Source organism: Hermetia illucens, chromosome 2 (assembly GCF_905115235.1).
Source record: "Hermetia illucens chromosome 2, iHerIll2.2.curated.20191125, whole genome shotgun sequence".
NCBI classification, from domain to species: Eukaryota; Metazoa; Arthropoda; class Insecta; order Diptera; family Stratiomyidae; genus Hermetia; species Hermetia illucens.
The window spans coordinates 100,108,359-100,132,844 of NC_051850.1; the positions used below are offsets into that span (position 1 = coordinate 100,108,359).

Genomic DNA, 24,486 nt, shown 5'->3' on the forward strand with positions numbered 1-24,486 from the left:
ACTACCGAATCCATAATGCGTTGTCCTTTACAACCCCTTGAACCGACTTCACAGCTCTTCTGCTCCTCGGACAGAATGTTGTTGGTCTCCAGGTGCGCATTTTGTAGACGGTTTGCGACCAAGTAATCGACCCTTCGGTGGGGATCCACTCAATATCGGTATTTGCAAGAATAAATATCCACACCAACGAGAAAGAAACAACAAGTTTTTATTATTTCAATTAATTAATCGTTGGAAACACCGCATAATTTCACTCAGAAGTTCGTCTAAAGATAAGATAAATAAGGTAGGATAAGTTGAAGACATAGATGTTCGGATAAGGTTTTCCTTAATAAATTCATTACGCCAAGGTACAAACTTTCACACATCCAAATAATATTCTATTTAAGATTAGAGACATGCGTCTAATATCTTGCCAATTAAGTAACTGCCTGAAACATACTCTATGGATTGAAATAAATGCAAATAAGTGAAGTCAAAGAAAACCAGGCGATTTTTCTTCTTTTGATATTTCACATTTTCCGCAAATTTGTAAGTCGAACATATTCAGTTTTCTTAGTTCCTTGTATTCTAGAATTGTTGTTATTGGTTCTATAACTTATAGTTTGTTTATTTAAGCCTAAATTGATATTTATTTTTCTCTTTCATTTCAGTTTCGAAAAACCGTTGAAGATATTTTGGGACCAGATGATGACGATTATTTCCTTCTTCGCTGGCTCAGAGGTAAGGAACTTGAAGTTGCTTAACCTTCACATATTCTGCCAATATTCTTCTTATTTCAGCCAGAAAATGGAACATAGAAGCTGCCGAAAAAATGTTGCGAAGTGTAAGTATGGATAGTTTCTCTTGTACCCGTTGATAGCCGGGAGACAGCGATGTAATAGCTTCCTGAGCCCCGCTATTCATATAAGAATTATAAGTACATTTTTAGTTCCCCAATCTTGTATTTGTAAAAGAAAATGTTTTCAAATCTCATATATGAGGCCGCCCGATCATGTAATATTTACACTGAATCTTGAGGGATGTTAAGATGCAATGAAATTGCTAATCTTCATTTTTTAAAGGCTCATCGAAACAAGCAAACGTGGATAGGTACCAATTGGAAGGAGCCGCAAGTCCTGAAAGAATACCTTCCATATGGACTCATCGGCTGTGATAACGAAGGATCACCTAGTAAATATACAAATTGAAATTATAAAGTAAATACCACTAAGCGCGGGGTACTTCCAGCCATCCTTGTCCCATTTTCTGGACTTGATCTTTATGGAATTTTGCACTGCACCTCGGCGTCGGAGTTTGTACGAAAAACAGTCTTACTACTTGAGCATTTCTCGAAGGTTGGCTTTGAGCAAAGTAAAACCAAAGGAGTGCTAGCTAGGCAGTTCGTTGTGATATGTGATATGACTGATTTTAACATTAAGCAATACGCATGGAGGCCAGGTGAGTTTTTTAATGGTTGAACTGCAGTGTCGATAGCAATAACGTCAACATAATTCATCTTAACAGCTGCTGAATTGATTATTTCCCTGGTGAAAAACTATGAGTTGCACTACCCAGAAACATTAAAAATTTGTTATATAATAAACGGTAAGTATTCTATCTGATTAGATACGAACAGTCGATTTTTGAACAGAATAAAAACAATATGAAGGATACTTAACTGCAAACAGTGGATAAAATTGGCTCGTTATGCAGCTTCGGTCTCGGCTATCTATTACTTAACAATATTCAATTAAATTCCAATATTTACAAGTAAATAAAAAATAATAATCGCCTTTCCAATCAACCAATCAATCAAATTACAACTGCAAATATACCCAGTGGGTGTTCTATCGAAATCCGTAAAAGATAAAATGCGCAATTGACCTGAAAAGAGGTAATCCTTTTATCTGGTTACCATAAACCCCTAAGTGTGCATAGTGTTTGAAGCATACCCATGCGGCATTGCTGAAAATTTTTGGTAATCTGCCTTAACTCACCCGACGATTTTTGGCATTGTGGGTTCCAAAGCATGCCACAACCCGCAATAGTATTGCCGCCTTCTCTTATCGTGTTACCTAGCCACTGCCACTACCTCCTTCTCACCAACACATCCACATCGACTTGTCCCACTTGTCGAAATAGTCTACAGCTTCCAGGTAAGTAGATATAACCTCAAACTACCTTGGTAAACCAGTTGTTCATTTGGTTCCCTGATGTATTTTCCTAATCGATCAGATACTGCTGCGTTATAAGCTTCTGCCTGAGCATTCAACAGTACGTTATACTGGGTCATGGTCTGCAAAGAGGTAAGCTGTGTGTGTCAGAGGTTCTCGATGACATTGTAAACCTCTTTGTTTACACCAAAAGCTACCAATAGTTTCCCTAACAGACCTGTCCTTCGCCTGTTCAAAACCGGGACGCTAAGTAGTACATTGATTTTGGAATTAAGATATCCTATTAGCTCCTCACAGTAGGTTTGTTGCATATTATTTTTGACTGGTCTAGGACGCTACACATTTTCTTGCGGTCCTTAATCGTATCTTGAATTTTGAAATCCATCCTGAAATGATAGGAGACAGGCCTAACTTTTCGACATGATACCATGCCTTGGTCTACCATACCTAATACCCATTTTTTGAAAGTTTTTGGACGAACCAGGTCTCGACCGATACAAATACGATGGCTAAAATGAGTAACGACCGGTCCCGAATGCATGTTGCCACTTTTCGTCTCTGAGAAATGATAAAAATAATCGTTGATGCGACAGTCCAGTTGGATGTGGACCTTGAAATGTGTTAGAGCACTTCATTCAAGACCGTAAAGGGACCGTAAAGGTATGCTATGTTACTCTGTAGGAGGCAATGTGGTCCGAGTCGACTGGTAGTGGAGTGGGAACTACAACCTTCCGTAAACACTGAACTATTCAAAAAGTTCTGCAAAAATTACAAAGTTGTCGTTGCTTCTTCGCTTCACAGGGTTTGGAACCGGCAGTGACGCCTTCTTTTGGCCCTTTCCGCCGATTGTTGCCCCTCTAATGAAAACATGTCATTGGATTTATTTGTCTCGACTGAAAATCCATTCTCTGCTTCTTCTTTGACCCACGATGTAGGGTGTTGACGGCTCGTACTTTTCCATTGCCCCCAAAGTCAACGGCGCTAATACGAGCCAGCAGCCATTTTCCCGGCGATGTAATGATAGTTCGGGTGTAAAAGTGATGGGCAAATCGTTTCCAGAATGCCTGATGCAAAGCTTTAATCTGGTGCCACCGCTCTTACAAGTTGCGCCGTATCTTATCAACTTCTGATATCGCTTTCATTGAACGCTGAGCTAAAAAAAGACTTGGTTTCAAAGCCACCAAGTCTTTGAAATTATTGGAGGGGGTACAAGTGTTCTTGAATTTTGAGTATAATACACTAAATTCTTCAAATACCTATTCGTACTTCGCCGAAAACACATTCCAAATGATTTTTTGCCGATTTCACAGCCATTTCTTACAGGTCACCAAAACGTGGTGTTGCGACAAGAATAAAACGTTACTCCATTCTTTGCCTACATCGCTGCGACCTTATTCGTTGCTGATACGATTGCCTCCTTGTCCATGAGATTGTGTGATCCAGCGAAGTGATCGATGTAGATCTAGATAAAGGCGGCTAAAAAACCTTTGGTTTTAGAGTTTTCTAAGTCGTCATTTAATGGCCTTTTGATATTCGTGCTTTGAATGGGGGCGACATAGCCCACGCCACAGTGCAAGAAAGGCCAACTTGGTGCAATACAGACTGCTGACAGATCACTCATCGACTGTTATGAACGTTGGCTCGTCTACTTTACGAAGGTAAGGCATCGATGTGTCTCGTCATAAACTACCCGTTGATCATCTCTAATGACAGCAAAAGATTGCCAGTTGCTGTGGGGTTTCCACGAAGAGTATTTTTGTGTTTTTAGAATAATTTTGAATCGGATGTTTATGATCTTCCAAATCTTCCAGATCTTCCTAATCTAAATCTTGAATGCTGGAATGCAATAATGGGCCTCTCCAATATCGAAGAAAATGGAGTAACATATTCCACCACTCCCATGAATTTTGCGAAACTGGAATAGCATTCCAGCAGGTTGAGTTCATTCGGAAGCCCCGAAAAACCTCCTTCTGTGGACATTTTTCTGAAAGTCATTTTGAGCTACTCCCCCATAATGGAATTTAATCGGAGTAATACCCCTGGAAGCACAGCGAAGTTCTCCTTTAACGTTACGTGTCCCTAAGTTAAAGGCTGTTCGCTGATATCCTGAGTCTCAGCTTTTTGATGAACGACTTAGTTTTCCAGCTGTGTCGGCTTCTTTTTTATTCAAACCAACACAATCATTGAGTGACTTCAGCAGCTTGGTCCAACTGCAAAGTGAAGTTACTATCTTCATTACCTTAACCAACAATAACGCATCGTCGAGCAGCTCACCACTACTCAGCGATGCCGCTACTTTATCATCTAGCTATAGACAACTGCTTGGGAATAATGAATCTAGCGAAGGACGCGGCAAGTCTTCAATAGCTGGAACTCGGTCTCGACTTTTCTTAAAATCTAGGGGAGGAAATTTTGCCTCATCAGAATTTTTGCTTTTATGCTAATCTGAGCTTGAGAAAATCTCAAACGATAATTTGAGTCGGGGGATAACCAGTTACCGGCAGATGTGTTGATTAGAAGCTTACGCACCATTATTGAGTTTCTGGAAATGTGCTTCGACCGCTCCTTCCTCTTCGAATCTCTGAGAAATTTGCAATGGTCCTCCACTTTTCTGCGCCTTCTCCTTCTTCTCGTAACCGCGTCGCACATTCTCGGATAATGAGTTCCATTGTGTAATGGGATTGTCGCCTTTTGTCAATGCCATTATTATTATTATTAGGCGGCAGAGTGCAAACTTCTCAGAGATTCTGGGAGGGATGAGCGGCCGAAGCACATTTCCAGAAACTGCTAGCGTAAAATGGCTAATTTTACTTACTGATAGTTCCTTTTAGTAGCAGAATGCAGTATTCTTATTCACTTTGAAGTATATTGTAAATTTCTTCATAAATTGATTAATTTTATAGTGAGGTTGTCCTTATGAAATGTCCTTTATATTATCTCCATTTTACCAAAATTTAAGCCAAATCGTCTTGCAGTTTGGCTCCAGCATGCAGTTTTTCATTTAAGCTTACACCTTCCGTTGTATTGACAGAAGCATTAAAAACCGCGCGCGGTTTTTTGTGGTGCTTTTTAGCTTGCTCGCTTGATGACGGGGAAGGTAAGGGACATTTCTATCCTTTCCAATGAAAAGGATTGTTCTCTTCATGCTTCAACTTGATGTACCCTTGTGTTACCTTGTGCTAGATAATAGCCCCTCCCAGTGGTGTCGTCATTTGTTCGTCCTTCAATGGTAGAATCCTCGCGTATCACCCGTCTGCTTCGTGCATCGCCGAACTCTGGTATAGTATTTCATACTCACTCCACGTTGCGGAAGTCTGTGGTTGATATAGGTTGATGAGAATGTTATGACAATTTAAGTGGCACCTTGAGTAAGAGCATCCACTCAGCTTCGCTTTCTGGGGTATGAAAGGCTTCTCCTTTCTGATATAGTAACTGACATCCTCGAACGCCTCGGTGCCCAGAATTAAATCGATTTGTGCTCTTACGTTGATAGTAGAATCGGCTAAGTATGGGAAACTTGCTGCATTCTAAAGAACGGGCTCTTATTGTACATTTTCCATTTTCGTGAGTATTAAAAATGATTTTTTTCTTTATGACCTAACTGGCTGTAGTTTTTCAGGTTTTGTGTAAGACAAAAGCTTATTAAAATCGGTTTACTGTCTGTCTGTCTTTCTGTCCGTCATGCGCATTTTTCTCGGAGATGTTTATAGCGATTCACACCAAATCTGGTGGAAAGGTGGGAACTGTGAACGCTCACGCTTATAATGGGTTACACTATTCTATGATGAATTTAAAGGGGGGGTCCCCATACATGCAAAAGGGGGGTGTGAATTTTTTTTCATCAATGTGAGGTATCAAATGAAAGGTCTCGATTAGTACTTTCCGAAGCCAGTGTTAGTTTTGACATTTGTTGGAAAGGTGGGGAGCGCGGGGGTCAAAAGTGATAATTTCTTTAACGGGCCCATTCTCAAAAACTGCCCAACCGAAAAATCTGAGAAAAATCTCAAGACTGCCACTGTATGGTGCCTAGGCTCCGAAATACCCTTCATACCGATATCCTTTCAAATAAAGTTGATAATAGTATATTACTATATTTTTTGGTAATTGGTTGCAAAAAACCCCTTGAATCCATCCTAGCACAACGAAAAAAACAGTAATGTAGACTATAATGCGGAGCGTGATCCTACCAAGTTTGGTGGAAATCGCACTATTATTAACAAAGTTATAATAAGTCAAAGCTGTCGTTTCTTTACAAATTCGAAACTGTGAAAGTCATAATCCCCCGAAAGTGGATGATCTCACATAATACATGCATATATTACGTGCTACGTATTCATGGGATAAATGCACACTAAAATGCCTTTATATAAGAAATACACAAAACTTTTCAGACCTGAAGCGTCCAGCTTCCGGTTTCCTGATTTTTTAAAAGGTAATTGATGAAAATTTTGGAGATATTTCATGTTCTCTTCAAAAACGCGAATTTACGTATGATATGCGTACAATGGTCGAATTTTTGAACTAACTGCATAGTTGCGAACTATCTTATATGTACATGGCCGTTGTGGCGACTACGAACCTATAATCAAATTTTTCCACGTCAATTTTTGAGTTCATATATTCGGTGGCAGCGGTCAGGTCGTTCCTTCAATATCATCAGTGCAGCAGTTGCTGCTCGTCAATGACCTTGCAAGTATTCAAGTAATTACAGTATTTTTTAAATGTTCCACAGTTTCTGGTTCAATAGCCATTTTCACGTATTGGCTTCATTCATTACTCAGTCCTGCGAATACCAGGATTTGATTAGGTGGACATTTCGGCAGTTCTTAAATTATGTACACTTGCGAGCTGCCTCCGTTTTTACCCAACACATCGCAGCCATGATTTTGGTTTCGAATTCAGTTTGTATCTTGAAGTAAAGGTCCTTTGTCCCCAGCAAGTGGTCTAAAGGATGGCATAATATCTCCTCGTCAGCTACTCCAATATTCCGAATTATATTCCCTAAATAGAATCTTCTCTTCGAAGTAATCCGCCATTTTATGTCCTACCTCATCCTTTTTGTAATGCCTTTCGGGATTTTCTACCTCCTTCACAATCTCCGTTTGTTGGCAGTGTTTCCGCCATGATTGGTAAAGAAGATTTTCCGACTAGTGGAGACCTGAGTGAATCAGGAGTTTGATCAGATATCAATGACTCGATACACCAAACACCAAATTGCCAGGCTCGACAGACTAATTAGAGAATTGAGACCTAATTCAGTTTGCTCCAGACTCTTTAACAATTCAGTAAAAAGGTAACATTCCCAACGGTAATAGGAATATATTACATGCGGAAAGTAGGGAGAAAAGCTTTAGACGACGCTAATCTATTAAAAACTTCATTCCAACTCCACTGATCACTAACTCCATTTTATATTGCAAGAATTTAATTTTAAATTAGGATGTGAGAAAGTATTATCATAGAGATTTGTGTAATGGTCAATCTTATAATTGCGTTGAATTGGGTTTAATAAACCATTAGATTTTACTTGGAGTTATGCAAGAGACCTTTGTTTAATAAGTTTGGGCAGTTATCGGAAATCTTAACTTAAAAATTTAAAATAAATATTTTATAATTTAATAATATAATATAATATAATATAATATAATATAATATAATATAATATAATATAATATAATATAATATAATATAATATAATATAATATAATATAATATAATATAATATAATATAATATAATATAATATAATATAATATAATATAATATAATATAATATAATATAATATAATATAATATAATATAATATAATATAATATAATATAATATAATATAATATAATATAATATAATATAATATAATATAATATAATATAATATAATATAATATAATATAATATAATATAATATAATATAATACAATATAATATAATATAATATAATATAATATAATATAATATAATATAATATAATATAATATAATATAATATAATATAATATAATATAATATAATATAATATAATATAATATAATATAATATAATATAATATAATATAATATAATATAATATAATATAATATAATATAATATAATATAATATAATATAATATAATATAATATAATATAATATAATATAATATAATATAATATAATATAATATAATATAATATAATATAATATAATATAATATAATATAATATAATATAATATAATATAATATAATATAATATAATATAATATAATATAATATAATATAATATAATATAATATAATATAATATAATATAATATAATATAATATAATATAATATAATATAATATAATATAATATAATATAATATAATATAATATAATATAATATAATATAATATAATATAATATAATATAATATAATATAATATAATATAATATAATATAATATAATATAATATAATACAATATAATATAATATAATATAATATAATATAATATAATATAATATAATATAATATAATATAATATAATATAATATAATATAATAATTTAAATTAAATATTTTATTAATGCAACTTAACCATCTAAGAATAAAGTGAAGATAAATATTAACAGCTGAAATTTCGAGATATGCCACTTGCTGGCTCACAAATATTTATCCTTTTTCTACCCTTTTTGGTCGCCCAAGTTAAAGGACTCAAGTCTAGCCTTTAGCCTTTACTAAATCTAATATAGAACATGACAACAAATAATATAAAAGATTTTGTATTTCAGCTCCAAAGGTATTTTCTGTTGCCTTCAATTTCATTAAAAAATTCATGGATGATTATACGAGAAGCAAAATCTGCATTTTCAACCACGGTTCAACGAAATGGCAAAAGCTCTTATTCGAACATCTAGACCCGAAGATATTCCCCAAATACTATGGCGGGGAATTGACTGATGAAGATGGAGACCCAAAGTGTAAATCGAAGGTAAGGCCGTTTTTCTTTACCGCAAGGAAACGCCATAGTTTTCCACCATCTACACTGTCTTTTAGATTTGCTGGGGAGGAAAAGTCCCAGAGGAAATGTATACGAAACGTGACGATAAAAACAATAATGCAAACTACATTGACACTGTCATTGAGAAGGGGAAAAAATTGAAAATTGAATTAAATTGTGATATTGCGGGAAGCGTATTGAGGTAAGTAAATAATTCCTTCGCTGCACTACCTTTAAACTAACGCAAATTAACGCAAACCCAAGCACGAGGTTGTCTCATTTCTAACTCCTTGTGCTAAATATTGGTTTCGGGCCCACCTTTCAATAAGATTCATATTAGTCGACGGTTTAGTCCTAGTCAAAAGTAGATGTACATATTTATTATCATGTCTAGATTCATTAAACCAGGATGTCGTGGTTATCATACTTCGATGAGATTTCCTTGCTTCCTTCCAAAACATGCAATTATAAATTATCACTGGTTTGTTAAATTAAATTTTAACGGCGAAAGTCGATTACAAAATGCGTAAATTTAACCATCTCTGAAAACGCTCTGGAATGAGTTGAGCTTAGTCGAACGGTGCTGTGGCGTCACATTGGCATGACAAATCGAAATGGATAAATTATTCAGTACAAAAAGTGAGTTGACATTGGCCGAAATAAGCAAGTTACGCGGATACTGTTCATTTTGTTTGCCAAATTGGGAAAAGCAGCCTCTGGGTTTGGGCCTAAAAATACAATCAAAGTATTCCCTATTTGTCGTAAGAGGCAACTAAAAGGGATAGAAATTTGTGGGCTAGCAACCTACAAATTTTGAAACTTTGTTGCTACCGAATCATTCTGGATCCTAGCGAAGTAAAACTCTGAAGAGTAATCGCCTGCTTCATGCGCCAAATTACTTTTGTATTCTGGAAGGACAAGTGCCAGTAGACGCGAATCCAATGTCGGGTTGCGTGCTCTCTCGACCTTGGAGCCAGTTTCTTAAAGGCTTCTGACTACAAAATTCAGACCCAAGTTAAGAAGCATCGCAATTGTACAGTCCTATAGTGGAGAGGATGCTTTCTACGAACAATAACACGCAGTTCAAGGGACGTGGCATTGTTATCATGATCGGTGATCTGAAAGCCAAGGTCTGCTCTAACAACATCTTGCTCGGATATGTGATGGGGAAACATAGTCTTGGCGATCGTAACAATGATGGCGGAAGGTTCTTGGATTTCTGCAACTTCCACCGCATCGCCATTGGTGGCACATTGTTCGAGCACAGAGTTTGCTACAAGGACAAGGAGTTTCAAATAACCGACATAGCATGACTAATCAGATCGACCACTTTGCGATCAGCAGTAGATTTTAGGAGTTATCGCTTGGATGTGCTAATAAGCGAGGTGCTGACATCGGCCGCTTACGTTTGCTTGTACGTAGCGTCCGCCACTTCTTCCAGGGTTGGAGAGCTGGAATCCACCAAAGTTCACCATCAACCGCTTGTATGTACCAGTTGTGACTCGAGAAGAACTATCTTGCAGATGGGACGGCAAATACACTGAGTAACCCGCCTGAGAATATCGATGAGCACTAGGCCTCCATAAAAGATACTCTTTTCTCGAGTGCTATGCAGGTCGTCGGCTACGTCCCAAAGAAGTATCATAAGATCTGGCTTACTGCGAAATCGTGGAAACGGATCGACGAATGGAAGAAATTGAAAGCTCGAACATCGACACCAAACGAAATCTTGGGAAGTTCAGCGCAATGTGTGCCGTGACAAAAGAGAATTTGCTATTGCACTGGTCAGGGAAGCGGAAGATGCCGCAGAAGGCAATGATTTCAGAAGTGTATACTGCATCTCGAAAGAGCTTGCTTGTGGTTACAAATCTTTTGATGGTCCTGTAGCGGAGTGATACCGGGCACACTGGAAGAAGGAGCAGCCTGTGACGAGGTTTGATTTGATTTCGATTTGAAAGAGCGGGACTACTTCACAGAGAAATCGTTGTCGCGTGAAGTAGACTCAATTGATTTTTAAATTTTGAAAAATAATTGGAGATTTTGCTTGTCAATCACGGAATGAAGATGTACTCCTAATTTAACATTTTCAATAGAATTACAAAGATATTTATAACAAAAGTTTCTAATTCTGTTGAAAATGTAAAAATAAAATAAAAAGTTAAAATGTAATAACCAAAAATAAAATATTCTTGCTAAAACTAAAGTTAAATATATTAATTTTGAACAACTAGAAGAATTAAAAAGTTAATTTAAAAAAGGAGACTAACGGTTTAATCTAGGGTAGCGGCAACTCATCAGACGCTGCCTCACTTTTGCGCTGGGGGCAGCGTGACTGAAAGTGGCAACAGGTGGAAGTTAAATGAGTTGTATCAACAGTTTTGTGAAGGATGTTAACGGTCAGCTTCTCATCCATGACGATGAACAACTGAAAAGGTGGATATAACACTTCACCACGGTTCTTAACCGTCTCGTCACCGGATGTGACGTTCCACCTCTTGTCGATGAAAGGGCTAGGCGCCATAACGTGCGAATCCGGACTGCTCCTCAACACAGAAGAGATATCAATGTACTCAAAAAGGAGTAAAGCCGCTGAATTCGACGGTTCCTCCGTAAAGTTATTCATGGCTGCATCTGCGGTTACTGTAGATATACTATTATACTTGCATTCATATGGAAAACCTAGGTATCCGAAACCTTTCCCATCCAGTGGAAGGAGGGGATGACCGTTAAGATTCCCAAGGAGGATATCCGTCTTGAGTGTAACAGTTGTATTGTGTGTTTCCTGCCGTCGGAATAGCTAAAATAATCCTGGAATGCACCAAAGAACAGGATGGTTTCTACCCCGAATCCTCCTGCATTGACCACATTAACACCCTACGGACCATTTTCGAACAGAGCACGGAGTTTAGATCTTCGCTTCGCCTGAGAAAGATTTCAATAATGTAAACAGGGAGTGTACCATATTTGGGAGGTTCTACTCTATTCCGGAAAAACTAATAATTATTATCAGAGTGCAAAATGTCGCATGCTGCACCCAGGTAAAATGTCAGAGGATTTTTAGGCCCAAATCAGATTCCGGCAGGATTACATCGTGTCAACGATATTATTTTTTCATATCATCGGTGACGTTCTTCATGCTGTACTGTCCGGAGGACATGGATAAGTTCAGTGGGCGATAACATCTTTCTTCATACAACTCGACTATGCTGATGGCACTGGGTCATGGACCTTGGTCAAATGGTTCTGAATTTGGAAAGAGAAGCAAATAGAGTTGGACTGAAAATAAACACCAACAAAGCCAAGGTTCTTAGTTTGACGGGTCATCACACTCTCCCTATCTGCATTAATTTGCAAAGCATTGAAGGCGTCGATCAATTTGTATATCTAGGAAGCGTGATTGTATTGACCGTGGCACCGAACTGGATGTTGCCCGACGCATTAACAGTCCCAGATCCATTTTCTCAGCCTTGTCTAAGTCTAAGTGAATTTTTTCAACACCAAGATTAAATTGATACTGTTCTGTGCTAGTGTTTTTTGTGTATTGCTACGAGTATATCTGAGTATCACATGGGAAGTGACCCCCATTGTTACTTATAAACTTCAAGCCTTCGTCAATACTTTTCTGCGTCCAATCATGGAAGTACACTGGCCTGATATTATTCTAAACGAAAAAATTGCTCGGCGCACAGGCATTCGCACGCGATTTGAACAGGAGGCGGCAGTGGCAGTGAATAGGTCACAGACTAAGGATGGGCGACAATTGCATTGTTGGCTACACCATGCAGTGAAATCCACTCTCCTAGGATGGCCGACGGGTGGGTGACCCAAGGGCACTTAGCGCAGAACAGTAAAGAAGGAATTCGGGCGTTTGAGGGAATAGTAGCGCATTTCAGATAACCGCGAATGATGGCGCGTAGGAGTGGTTGACATGCTATACTTCCCCGAGGGGTAAATGGCAGCCATATACAGTCGAACCTCTCTAAGTCGAAACCCCTCTAAGCCTTCCCTAATTCGAATTTTCTGATCTTTCATTGTCGTTCCCGTCAATTTCCTCTACCTACCTCTCTACCTCGAATTCCTATAAGTCGAAAATTTCTCTTAGTCGAAGTATATTCTCGAACTTTGGGGAAATATTTCATACATTATAATTTTTTGAAGTCAAAATCGAAGGGTGGTTTTCACGATCCAGCGAACAATTGAAAAAGTTTTTTTCGAAAGGAGGACCAATATTAACGTAAAAAGTCCTAAAATTAGCAAAAAGCTTGAATTGGCATACTTTCAGAGCCTGGCTCACTACTACGATTCGTGGAATCTATAGAAAAATCATATCTGGAAAGGGTATAGCAACCAAGAAGTGCTGGATGACTGGCTAGGCTGTCGTTCCACTGCAAACTGCAAAATACATACGATAACAGTCCTTTTTACGGGTGTTCACCAAAAGGCAGTTTAGTGCTAAAAGGAGATAATTGTTTTAACAGAAAGCATAGCAAAGAAAACGTAAATTACCCTTCTGATTGGAGCCAGCATGGCTGGGTCAAAAAATTTAAGTCTTCAATAATAGGGAGAGTAAACAAATCTCATTGTTTTTGACGATGTATTCGTTGAAGAGATGAGACCGCACCGTCAATTATATGGCGAACAGGGGGTCGTGTATACTAATAATTATCGTCGCCGCAACAATCCATATTGGATCAGGGCCTTGAAGTGTGTCAAAGCACTTCATTCAAAGCTCTAACGATACACTACAGCACACTGTAGGAGATTTTACTCAGGTACTCATTCACAGCTGAGGCGACCGGTATCCGACTAATCACAATAACAAATCCCTCAGCCACCAGTGAGATCTGAACCGTGACCTCCCGCTAAAACAGACCAACGCTTTAACCACTTGAGGTCATGTATGTCAGAGGATATTTTTACAACTTTGTTGATCGGTAAGAACAAGAATATGATGGGTGAAGTTCAACCCAGGGTCATGGGAATTATCCTTTATGCGAAATTCATTAGGTGCATCACAGTTAAAAGAAAGTTTTGTAACTTTTGGAAAACAAAAAGATTTCAGTACGTACGTAATGTCACTCCTACCATACTTGCAAATTGTTTCAAAGGTTTCGGGAAATTTGAGTGGGATGACGACGACTGTTTGCCACTGCCTTCTTTTCAACGCATGACTCAAAACAACGAGTATAAAAATAAAGCAGGAAAATTTTCCAGCATCTTAGAAACTAGATACAATATCGATGGTTCTCAGCTACTCGGCCATGTACAGATTAACGACGATGCCCTGATAGCTGATATTCTTGATGATAATGATGTTACAATAAAAATATCTAAGAGAAGAAATCATCCAATCAATCGTTAATTTGCAAATATACGACAAAATTAATTATCAGAAAAATTTAGATATTTCTTTTCTAAGATTACAATTTGTATTATTAATAAATGCTATAATAAATAAATACAAGAATATGTTCGGAATTATACATACAAGTTCCCAATTGTCACAACCGCACCAAACTGACCGTGCTGCACAATTCATTTTAGTTAAGGGCAGGCGAACCTGTATGGTCAACTTCCCCGCTTTGTTTTGGGTTTTTACAATGCTCACCTTCATGGTTGTTAATGGGTAAACCTGATGTCCATTTTGACGATCGCCGAGTGCCACAATAATTACAAGTGACCCTCCCTTCAAATTTGGATACATCCCGATATTTTGTAAAAAAAATGTCCGTCCCTTTAATTTTAATTTAATTTAGACACGGAATCAGTGCTCAGAATTCTTTCAATGAATGGGATAACTGTTGCCATCTATTTTTGTCAGGATTCGCAAAAGATAATAGGGCCCAAGGTGACAAAAATCAAGCTCTAACAGAATGAGTCTGAATTTAATCAAATTTAAAATTTGCTTCCTGATCCTTATTTTTTTTACTTAAAATCGATTTTATATTCTTGTAGCTGGGATTTTAGCACCATTGACCATGACATCCGCTTTGGTATTAAGAGTGTTGACAATAAAACTGGTGAAAGCCATTCCGAAGTGCCGCTCACGAGGGTTATCTCAAACGAAATGGACGAGGCCGGCTACATTACTTGTCGTGGAGGAACCAAGTGTAAGAATTTTCACTAAAGAAAAAAGAAAAATTCGATGATTTTTTTAATTTTCCTTTTCAGATGTTGTCGTGTTCGACAATTCCTACAGTTATCTGAGAAGCAAGAAACTGAAGTATTGCGTTGAAATCACTCCTCCATTGGAAGAACTTGAGAAAGGCGCTGATGATATTAATGATCAAATTGAAAACTTACAAATTAAGTAAATTATATACTAAAAAAGGCAATAATGCAAGCGGGTATCTAGTGGTTTAAAAAATAGTCTTACTGTAAATACTTCTTTTATGCAGAACAATCCTGTGATGGTTAATATACTATAGGATAGTGTTTAGATATTTTGCACGAATGAATCATTTGAATGATTGAAAGGTTAAAGTTACATAAGGAATCAAACTGCAACAGGTTGGCAAGAAGATAATAGTTTAACAAAAAAACACATAACTACTTCCTGAGTTCTGGCAACTAACGTACACCTTTATCTGTGGTTTCGAATTATATTGTTTGAAACAAACTGTTAAATTCGTTAAAAATATTAAAAATAAATGTTATGAAATTAAGGTATTTTTTGATTTTTAATTTCTTTTGATAAGGCGATATGAAGAGGGTCGCGCCAAGTGGCTTTTGGGCTTCGGTAGCAGAATCAACCTCTGCCTTTTCGACTTGGCGGGAAACACTCCTTCCAAACCATGTGGGCTTTATACTGAATACCGTCCAATCCCCGATTCGTTCATACATTTCTGGTAGTTCCTCCTCTGTCACATCGTGTATCGAGAAGACATCCATTGGCTGATATCCATTTTCTTCCTGTTGTGGGAAACGATTTTTCCCTATGAATCTTGTTCATTATAACCTTGTAAGCAGCGCCCCACGGGTTCGTATTTGCCCCAAGGCACAGTTGCTTGTAGCAATTCCACTTATTTTCCTGTATGGCTTTCTCAAGTCTACTTCGAAGGTAAGTGTGTTCTTTCTCCATCTGCCGATGTTCTGGTTTCCCACCTTGGCCGCTGATCTCAGCGGCGAAATTTCCTGGTTGCACCATTAGTTTGGTTTCCTACTGTGGTGGAAACGCCATCGCTGGCTGATATGGCTGGCTGATCTTTTCCAGCGCCGTTCCCTCCAGATCGTGACCCACTGAAAAGCTACAGTGGACCAGCTAGCTATCCTAGTTTTTCCACTTCTGTTGCACATTCGACTGTCCGTTTTTCCGTTTCTAATGTCGAAAAAGATGACCTGGTTGTCACTGTGGGGATAGTGTCCACTCACCCGTCCGACCATCTCTCTCGCCAATGATGTACTGAGGTAAGCCAAACCGGCGATCGAGTCTAGCCCTTGGAAAATCGCCACGCATCCAACGTTGTCTAGTACCCTGGTCCCTGATGTTCGTCACTCAGCTTCCCCAGCCTAAACCCTATGCGTTGAAATCACTGTCAATAATTTTAGGGCTATGGTTTCTAACGTCCAACACCAAACTATCTAGCATCTCCTCATATTGTGCTAATGTTTCACTAAGAGCAGCATAAAAGCTGTAGATATGGACGCTGTTGACTTTTGTCCTTACAGAACCGGCTCACGGGAATTTCATTATTTCTTGTATGGCTTGCTTTCCGTATGCCGTTTACGAACTGTAGATTTTTCCCGTCTGGCAAAGTCGAGACCGTAATCGAAGAACTATCAACTTTGCTAGACTCAGCTTTTCTATTTTTGGGCGATCGAAGAGTACCAAGGGATTCACTAATTTGGTCCCCACCCCGTTTGCACGCGTTCTTACATAGCTTATGTTGATATTGTATGTTCTCGCCTGACTTTGCCACATCACTCTTGGCAATTTTTTTTTCTCTACTGCCCTACTACAGGGTGCGGCAGCGTAACTTCCTTTTTTCAAAACTCAATAAAAACTATTGTATGCATCGGAAAATATTTATTTATTTTTTATAATTTAGGTACATGTCTAAAGTTTTTATTTACATTGTTTTGAAGATCAAATCTGTTAGGTGATGTCCCCCATTCTCCATACATTGCGTATACCGATTTTTGGCATTTGTCATGACTCTTGTTAGCATAGCAGGTGTTATGTTGGCAATTTCTTCTTGGATGTTGGTCTTCAAATCTTGTAGGGTTCTTGAACGGTTCACATAAACACGGGATTTCAAAAAACCCCATAGAAAAAAATCACAAGGGGACAGATCGGGAGAGCGGGCCGGCCATTCCAAATCTCCTCTAATTGAGATAAGGCGCTCTGGAAAGTGTTCCCTCAAAACAGCCATCGATGCTCTTGAAGTGTGTGCTGCTGCACCGTCTTGTTGGAACCAAGTGTCCCCCAAATCCAAATTTTCTAGTCGTGGGAAAAAAAAATTCTGTAGCATGTTTACATACCGATCCGAATTCAGTGTCACTGTAACCTCATTTTCCTCAAAAAAACCAGGGACCAATAATTCCAGCTGAGGAAATTGCACACCACACTGTGACTTTGGGTGAATGCAAAGGCTTTTGATGCAATTCTCGAGGGTTGGTGTCAGCCCAGTAGCGCATGTTTTGTTTGTTAGCCGACCAACACAAAATGAAAATGGGCTTCATCATCTTCATCATCATGGGCTTCATAATCCGCTTGAAAGGTAAACCTCAACGGCAAAGGCACGCTCCTCACTATTCCAACGGAAAATGGCGACTGAACCGTGTCGGGACAAAACTTTACAGTATCCCCTCTTGAACGAGACCACTAGCGCTCCGCTATGACATCAACTAATTGAGTGGCGCGCATTTTAAAAAAGGAAGTAATGCTGCAGCACCCTGTATAATACAACTTAATGCCCGTAACAGAGCCCTGATATTTTGATGAATAGTACATTTATGCGTCCTCATAGTGAAAAAAGCTCTGTTACAGCTTGCTGCTTTCCACGCTCATTTTTACAACAACATTCATGTCGATCATGCGATTATCCGTATTAATTTCTGTTACGATGAGAGTCCAGCATTGCGTCACCTTGACACCAAGGCAGTCACCAAGGCTGTCAACCAACCATACTCCTCTAATAGGTTTGCCAGTAGTGAACACAGGACACAGAACAGATAGATTTTGAATAACTTATATTCACTGATACCGATTTTGGAATTAATGCTAACTTAAATTTACTTCTTTTTTCACTAAATGCATGCTTTAAGTATCTCACAACCATATTCGAATGGGTGGCCACTTGGCTCATCGACAAATCCGAGTTGGGTGATGCAGTTACTTATATAAAGTTATCGTTGGAAGACACTGTGGACTTGTTAGATTCAGACGGTCTACAGACGATAAATGCAACCCTGGAATCATCGCATTGCGAAGAAACTAAACCTGGTGATACAGACGGGGTACGGACTGGACAAATCGGGGAAACAGTTGACACTGAATCTCCCATGTTCTGGGAATGTCGTCAACCTGACTATGGGAAGCCATTGGTGTTAGGATACTCCCCTTTTGGCCGTTTTTTGTTGCACACCCAGTGTAATCAGGTTTGTAAAATTCCGGCGCGCCGCATTTGTAGCTTACGGGACGCCCGACACAGATCCTAGCAGTGGCCAGGGTCCCGGCAATTCCAGCACAATGAAGCACAATAGCCTCCAGCTGGTTATCAATCTCTTCGATACTCGAAGGTGGAAATTCCGAATCACTGGAGACCTCGTTCACGATGGATTTGAGAGTGGGGCGAAAAGAGGAATGGAGTCAAGAGTTCGACCTCCAAGAAGTTCCATGGTGATGCAACGCGAGTTATTACGAATAGGATCCGGCGTGCTTTAAAACACTTCAAAATAGACAAGGATAAACTCCTGTCTCTAAACTGCTCGAATATTTTTACCGAAATAGCGCATTTCATTTTTAAGCCATAACTTCTGTAATTTTGCAGGCTAAAAAGCTGAAAAGAAATGTATAGAGGATTTTATATGCTATGAGATGTATAACTTTGAGGTTTGGCTACTTCGTTTTCGAAATTTCCGAATTTAGAGGGCTTCAGAAAAGTGCTCTTCTCCTTCTCATGCGATCTTTAAACGGCGATATTTCAACAAATTTTACATTTTGGGGTATTTAAAAAAGAGCATTACTTTTTAATTTAAAAAAAAAGATTTTTTGGTTAATCACACTTTTTTTCCGGAACTACACTTTAAATTCTCAAAATTTATAGAACTTATTGTGGGAGCCTAGATACAGTAGCTTCTCAAGAGAAGCTTACTTCATTATAGAGGCCTTTTCAAGTGCTCTAAAACAGGGGTTTCTTACAATTTCCACGAAAAAGTTATTGGTTTTCCGTTATTTGATGGTAAAAGTATTAATTTCTGTTTCAATTGATTACGAGCTCACGTTAGACAAGCTATAACTGGGTCTATATCGAAAAAAAATCAGTCTTTTCGTTATTAAGGCTTTAACTCCACTTGTCACTTTGAAAAAAAAACCGATTTTTTATTGCGAGAATACGTCCTTAATATATCAAGTCGATTCCAATAAAATTGACTGGAATATGATCGTTGAAAGAGAGAAATCCGTACCGCAAACGGTCTGAAGTTGAAACTTTAAACGCGTTTTTCTACGAATGACATGTTTGAAACAGGTGACCAAAGTTATTCGTACTATTGAACTGATCTTTTTGAAACTTGATTATTAACTATATAAGAATGTACTGTTTAATCGTTCAAATTTTTTCGATAGAAATTTACCGTTTTATAGTCCAGTCGGTTCAGATGACCCAAACCCTCACAATTTTGATCACCGGAAAACATAAAAAAAGAAATGCATTTTTTATAGCTATTTCTAACGTAGCTGTATAATATTTTTCAATAAGAAAGTTATTCAATATATGCACTTCAACCGCCAAAGCCGGTCCCAAGCCCGGTTGTGAAAGGAGGAGGGATGGATAGCTTCAGTCTAAATGGCTGTACGCCACCGCAGCGTCTCAGGGGGTAGGTGAGGAAAGTGTAGGAACTTTGCAGTCTTGCAGATTACTCACTAAGGAAGCTATCTCAACACCTGGCAGCTAGGGATAAAATGCACCACCAAAAATGAGAAGGAGAAATTTAAGGTCCGGTACGGATAACCGGCGGGAGTCGTCTCACTTGGTGACTGGGTCGGGCTCTCGTAATGGACAGCACTGCGTCGAAACCGCCAGTCGTGGGGCGGTTCGACGTCTAGGCGCCACGACGACCAGGAGCACAGCTCCGCCTCCTGCAGCTATTTCGCCACAATCTGTGGCGACCTCTTTAGCAGGTTCGCGTAGGAAGTGGATGAAATGGACTGAAGAAATGAACCTCTTCATCATCCGCTCCTACTACGAAATAACGGCGGGGGCAGTACAACATCTTACCGCCCCTTGTTGCACCAGAGATTCGTCGAGCGTTTCCCACAATTCGCGTACGTGACTGTGCAGCGAGTCGCAGACCAGTACCGCTTTATCACTCGCAGCGACACAATCCCAGCCACCATCAGGGAGCGTGTTCGACTTGAGGTCATCGGGGAAACTGGTGATCGAGAGTCGATGGGGGCAGAGGCGGCGGCATCAACAACACCACGCCGCACTGCAGGCAACAGGTTCAGTACTCGCCGAAGCACTCTTCTCCATCGTCCAGCTGAGGTTTCCGCTGAGGTTCGGGACGAATTCCAAAGAGCGTGTATAGAATTCTCGGATATGGATCCTTTGCATAGACCAGGTATTCCCAGGCTCTATGCATCTCCAGCAACTCCGGGAATTCTATCTCAAATCAATGATGAGATTACATCTCGACTGTGTGCTGATATGTCGCTGCTGCAACTACAATCACTTGTGTATTGTGGTGCAGTTACGGCTATCAGATTGCACGGTCAGAAGATTCGCTTTCGTGTTATTGGTTTGAGTGACAAAAGAGATCCACCAAGGAAAATTCGTCTGGAACGTCGGCGGGACTCACTAAGGCAGGACATTGCTAGACTGATTCAGATCAGCACTGGCAATGCCAGCCGACGGGTGAGAAACAAAGTGCAGAGGGGTTACCGGAACTATGCCATCCCCTGTGAGACACCCGTTGTTGAAATTCTGAACACACTAAAACAAAAACTTTCTGCCATATGCAGTCGGTTACGACGGTATGGCGAAAGTTATTCCAGACGTGTCCAGAATGCAACATACGCGAGGAACCAGCGGAGCTTTTTCATATCTCTCAACGAATCCCAACAGAGCGCCCAGACAATACAGTTCTCGGTGACGGAAGCGAAAGAGTATTGGGGTGGACTTTCGGGGTTACCTGCCCAGCATGCTGAGCATGCTGAGTGGATCACCGCCGAAGGCACCCGCCATGCCAATACACCTGGCATGAATTTTGCGGATGTAACCGAAGAGGAAGTTCGACGAGCCATAAACAGCTCGAAGAACTGGAGGGGCCCAGGTCTGGATCGGGTACAGAATTTCTGGTATAAGAAATTTACCAGCGTACACAGTCGGTTGGCACGCAGTATAAATGAGGTCATGAGTCGGCCGGGGGAATTTCTACCTTTCCTCATTGCGGGGATTACCTACCTTATCCCTAAAAAGGACACGGTGCAGGACCCCGCAGACACAAGACCGATCACTTGCTTACCAACCCTCTACAAATTCATCACGTCCATTATTAGTGGAAGGATCAATGCGCACCTCGAGACCAACAACATTCTGTCCGAGGAGCAGAAGGGCTGCCGAGTTGGATCAAGGGGTTGCAAAGAGCAACTCATTATCGACTCGGTAGTTGTAGGACAAGCAACTAGAGGCCAAAGAAACCTCTTCAGTTGCTACATCGATTATGCCAAGGCTTTTGATAGCGTTCTGCATACCTGGCTAATCGACATCCTACATCTGTATCGCATTGATCCGAAACTAATAAAGTTTTTGGCGACAGTCATGGAAGGGCGGCATACCACCTTATCAGTCCGTACATCTGAGGGTGCTAATACCTCAGAACCCATCCGTATACGGAGGGGCATCTTCCAGGGGGATTCATTGAGTCCTCTTTGATTTTGTATGGCACTGAACCCCCTTTCATGGCTACTGAATGATGCTAGAGGGCATGGTTTTGCAATAAAATATGGCCTACGTGCTAAGTGCGAACTGACACACTTGATGTACCTAGATGACATCAAGCTGTATGCTGCTACTGACAACCATCTTAGAAGTCTGTTGCGAATAATAGACATGTTCAGCCGTGATATTCGGATGGAGTTTGGATTAGACAAATGTCGAATGCAAGCCATCCGCAAAGGTCATTACGAGCCGCATGCCGGACATAGCATTGGTGACCTCCACATCGGAGCTATGACCGAGACAGACTCTACAAGTACCTAGGAATTCTGCAAGGAACCCATGCTCGAGTTGGTGATCTGAAGGAAGCTCTGCTGTCCGAATTCCTACGACATGTAAAGCTGGTGCTGAAATCGCATCTCTCGAGGAAGAATAAAATAAGCGCGTTGAATGTATTCGCTATCCCTTCACTGGCTTACGCATTCGGAATATTGCCGTGGACGAAGACTGACCTGGAAAACGTCCAGCGGCGGATACGGACAACTATGTCCAAATTCCGAATGCATCACCCAAAGTCTGCCGTGGAGCGGATGAACCTGCCTCGTGACATCGGAGGTAGGGGCGTGGTTGACGTGGCGGCACAACATCATCGCCAAGTCGACTCGCTGCGCGCTTATTTTTACAGTAAAGAGCAGGCGAGTCCCTTGCATGCGGCTGTCTGTAAGGCAGACTGTGGACTGACTCCACTTAACTTGAAGGATCGATCTTTCAATCCTCTGAGTGGGGTGAAGTCGGACCAGGAGCGGATCGAGGAATGGAAGTCGAAAGTAATGCACGGTAAACACGTGAATTGTCTTTGGCAGCCACTTGTCGATTTGCATCTGTCGAACAGGTGGCTGTGTGCTGGGGAGCTCTTTGCTGAGACGGAGGGGTTCATGTGTGCCATTCAGGATGGCGTGGTCGCCACCCGAGCTTATAAAAAGCTTATCATGAAAGAACGGGTGGAGAACGACCAGTGCAGAATGTGTGGTTCAGCGTTAGAGACGTTGGACCATCTCATTTCTGGCTGTACTGTTATGGCACCGGTGCAATACATCACCAGGCATAATGCTGTATGTAAGGTTATCCATCAAAACCTTGCATATAAGCATGGGCTGATCACGGGAACATGTCCGGTTTACCGATATGAGCCGCAAGCGGCACTTGATAGTTCTGCTTACAGCATGTATTGGGACCGGCAAGTTCTGACTGATCGCCATACCGCACACAACAAGCCTGACGTACTGCTAGTTGACAAGACGGGTCGCTCCGCGTATATTATTGATGTTGCTATCCCCCATAATAGCAACATTGAACGGAAATACGTGGAGAAGAAGGTGAACTATGAGCCATTGGCTCGGGAAATCAAAGAAATTTGGCGTCTCGAGCGGGTGGTTGTAGTTCCCATAATATTGTCAGCTACAGGTATTGTACCTAAATCCCTGACGGCTTCCCTTGATGTCCTGGGACTTTCGCACAGTCTGGTTCAAACCATGCAGAAGTACACCATTCTGCATACGTGCTCGATGTTGCGGGGAGTACTCGACGGATTCTCCCACTGACCTACCACCGGCCACCACCACCAGTGCCCCTTTAGTTTTTAAGTAAGTAGGATCGTCCGAGCCTAAATGCTTGGCACTTAATGCTAGTATTAGGTAAAATCCGGCATCTGCCGAGATTGTGATAACTCGGAAATAATAATCGTTGGCGCGGCAATCCAATAAGATCAGGGCCTTGAAGTGTGTTAGAGCACTTCATTCAGGACCGTAACGGTACTCTACAGGATTACAGTGCCCTGTAGGAGGCAATTTGGTCAGCATTACGCTCGCCCGTAATTATCACCCTGATTTGACTCCGGTACTCATTCACAGCTGAGTCGACTGGCATCCGGCGTCATATCACGATACAAATCCCACATCAGTGAAATTTGAACCGCGACCTTCCTTACGACAGCGTAGTGCTCTAATCACTGAGCTGCCCGGACACTTTAAGATAATATAATGAATGTTCAAAAAGGTTTCAAAGTTTTCTTAACAAAATTTGTGAAAATGGGCAACAAGTGGTGTTAACCCCTTAAGTATACTTTGTTTCTGCTTATTATTATTTATATATGAAATTCATTATATTTTAAATATAAAACTTTTTCACCTTCAGTGAGAAGTGCATATTGGCACTATATAACGCCAAATTTCATGTCTAACGGTCTTGACCGAAAGAACTCGGAGGATGAAAGCTTTGGTG

At 40.0% G+C, this 24,486-nt stretch overlaps 1 protein-coding gene across 2 annotated transcripts in view; it reads left to right on the top strand.

Annotated features, from left to right (window-relative positions):
- LOC119649134 (SEC14-like protein 2) overlaps positions 1 to 15,775 on the top strand; it is an 89,158-nt gene extending 73,383 nt beyond the window's left edge. The window contains exons 2-11 of one of the 2 annotated variants that reach the window (XM_038051140.1): positions 654 to 723; positions 783 to 826; positions 1,065 to 1,173; positions 1,231 to 1,440; positions 1,507 to 1,587; positions 8,898 to 9,097; positions 9,163 to 9,308; positions 14,863 to 14,954; positions 15,062 to 15,216; positions 15,278 to 15,775. In XM_038051140.1, coding sequence (XP_037907068.1) covers positions 654 to 723; positions 783 to 826; positions 1,065 to 1,173; positions 1,231 to 1,440; positions 1,507 to 1,587; positions 8,898 to 9,097; positions 9,163 to 9,308; positions 14,863 to 14,954; positions 15,062 to 15,216; positions 15,278 to 15,313 — 1,143 coding nt within the window. In that variant the 3' untranslated portion in view covers positions 15,314 to 15,775. The remainder of the gene's footprint in view (positions 1 to 653; positions 724 to 782; positions 827 to 1,064; positions 1,174 to 1,230; positions 1,441 to 1,506; positions 1,588 to 8,897; positions 9,098 to 9,162; positions 9,309 to 14,862; positions 14,955 to 15,061; positions 15,217 to 15,277) is intronic. The other variant, XM_038051139.1, reaches the window with a different exon arrangement.
- Positions 15,776 to 24,486: the final 8,711 nt, after the last annotated feature.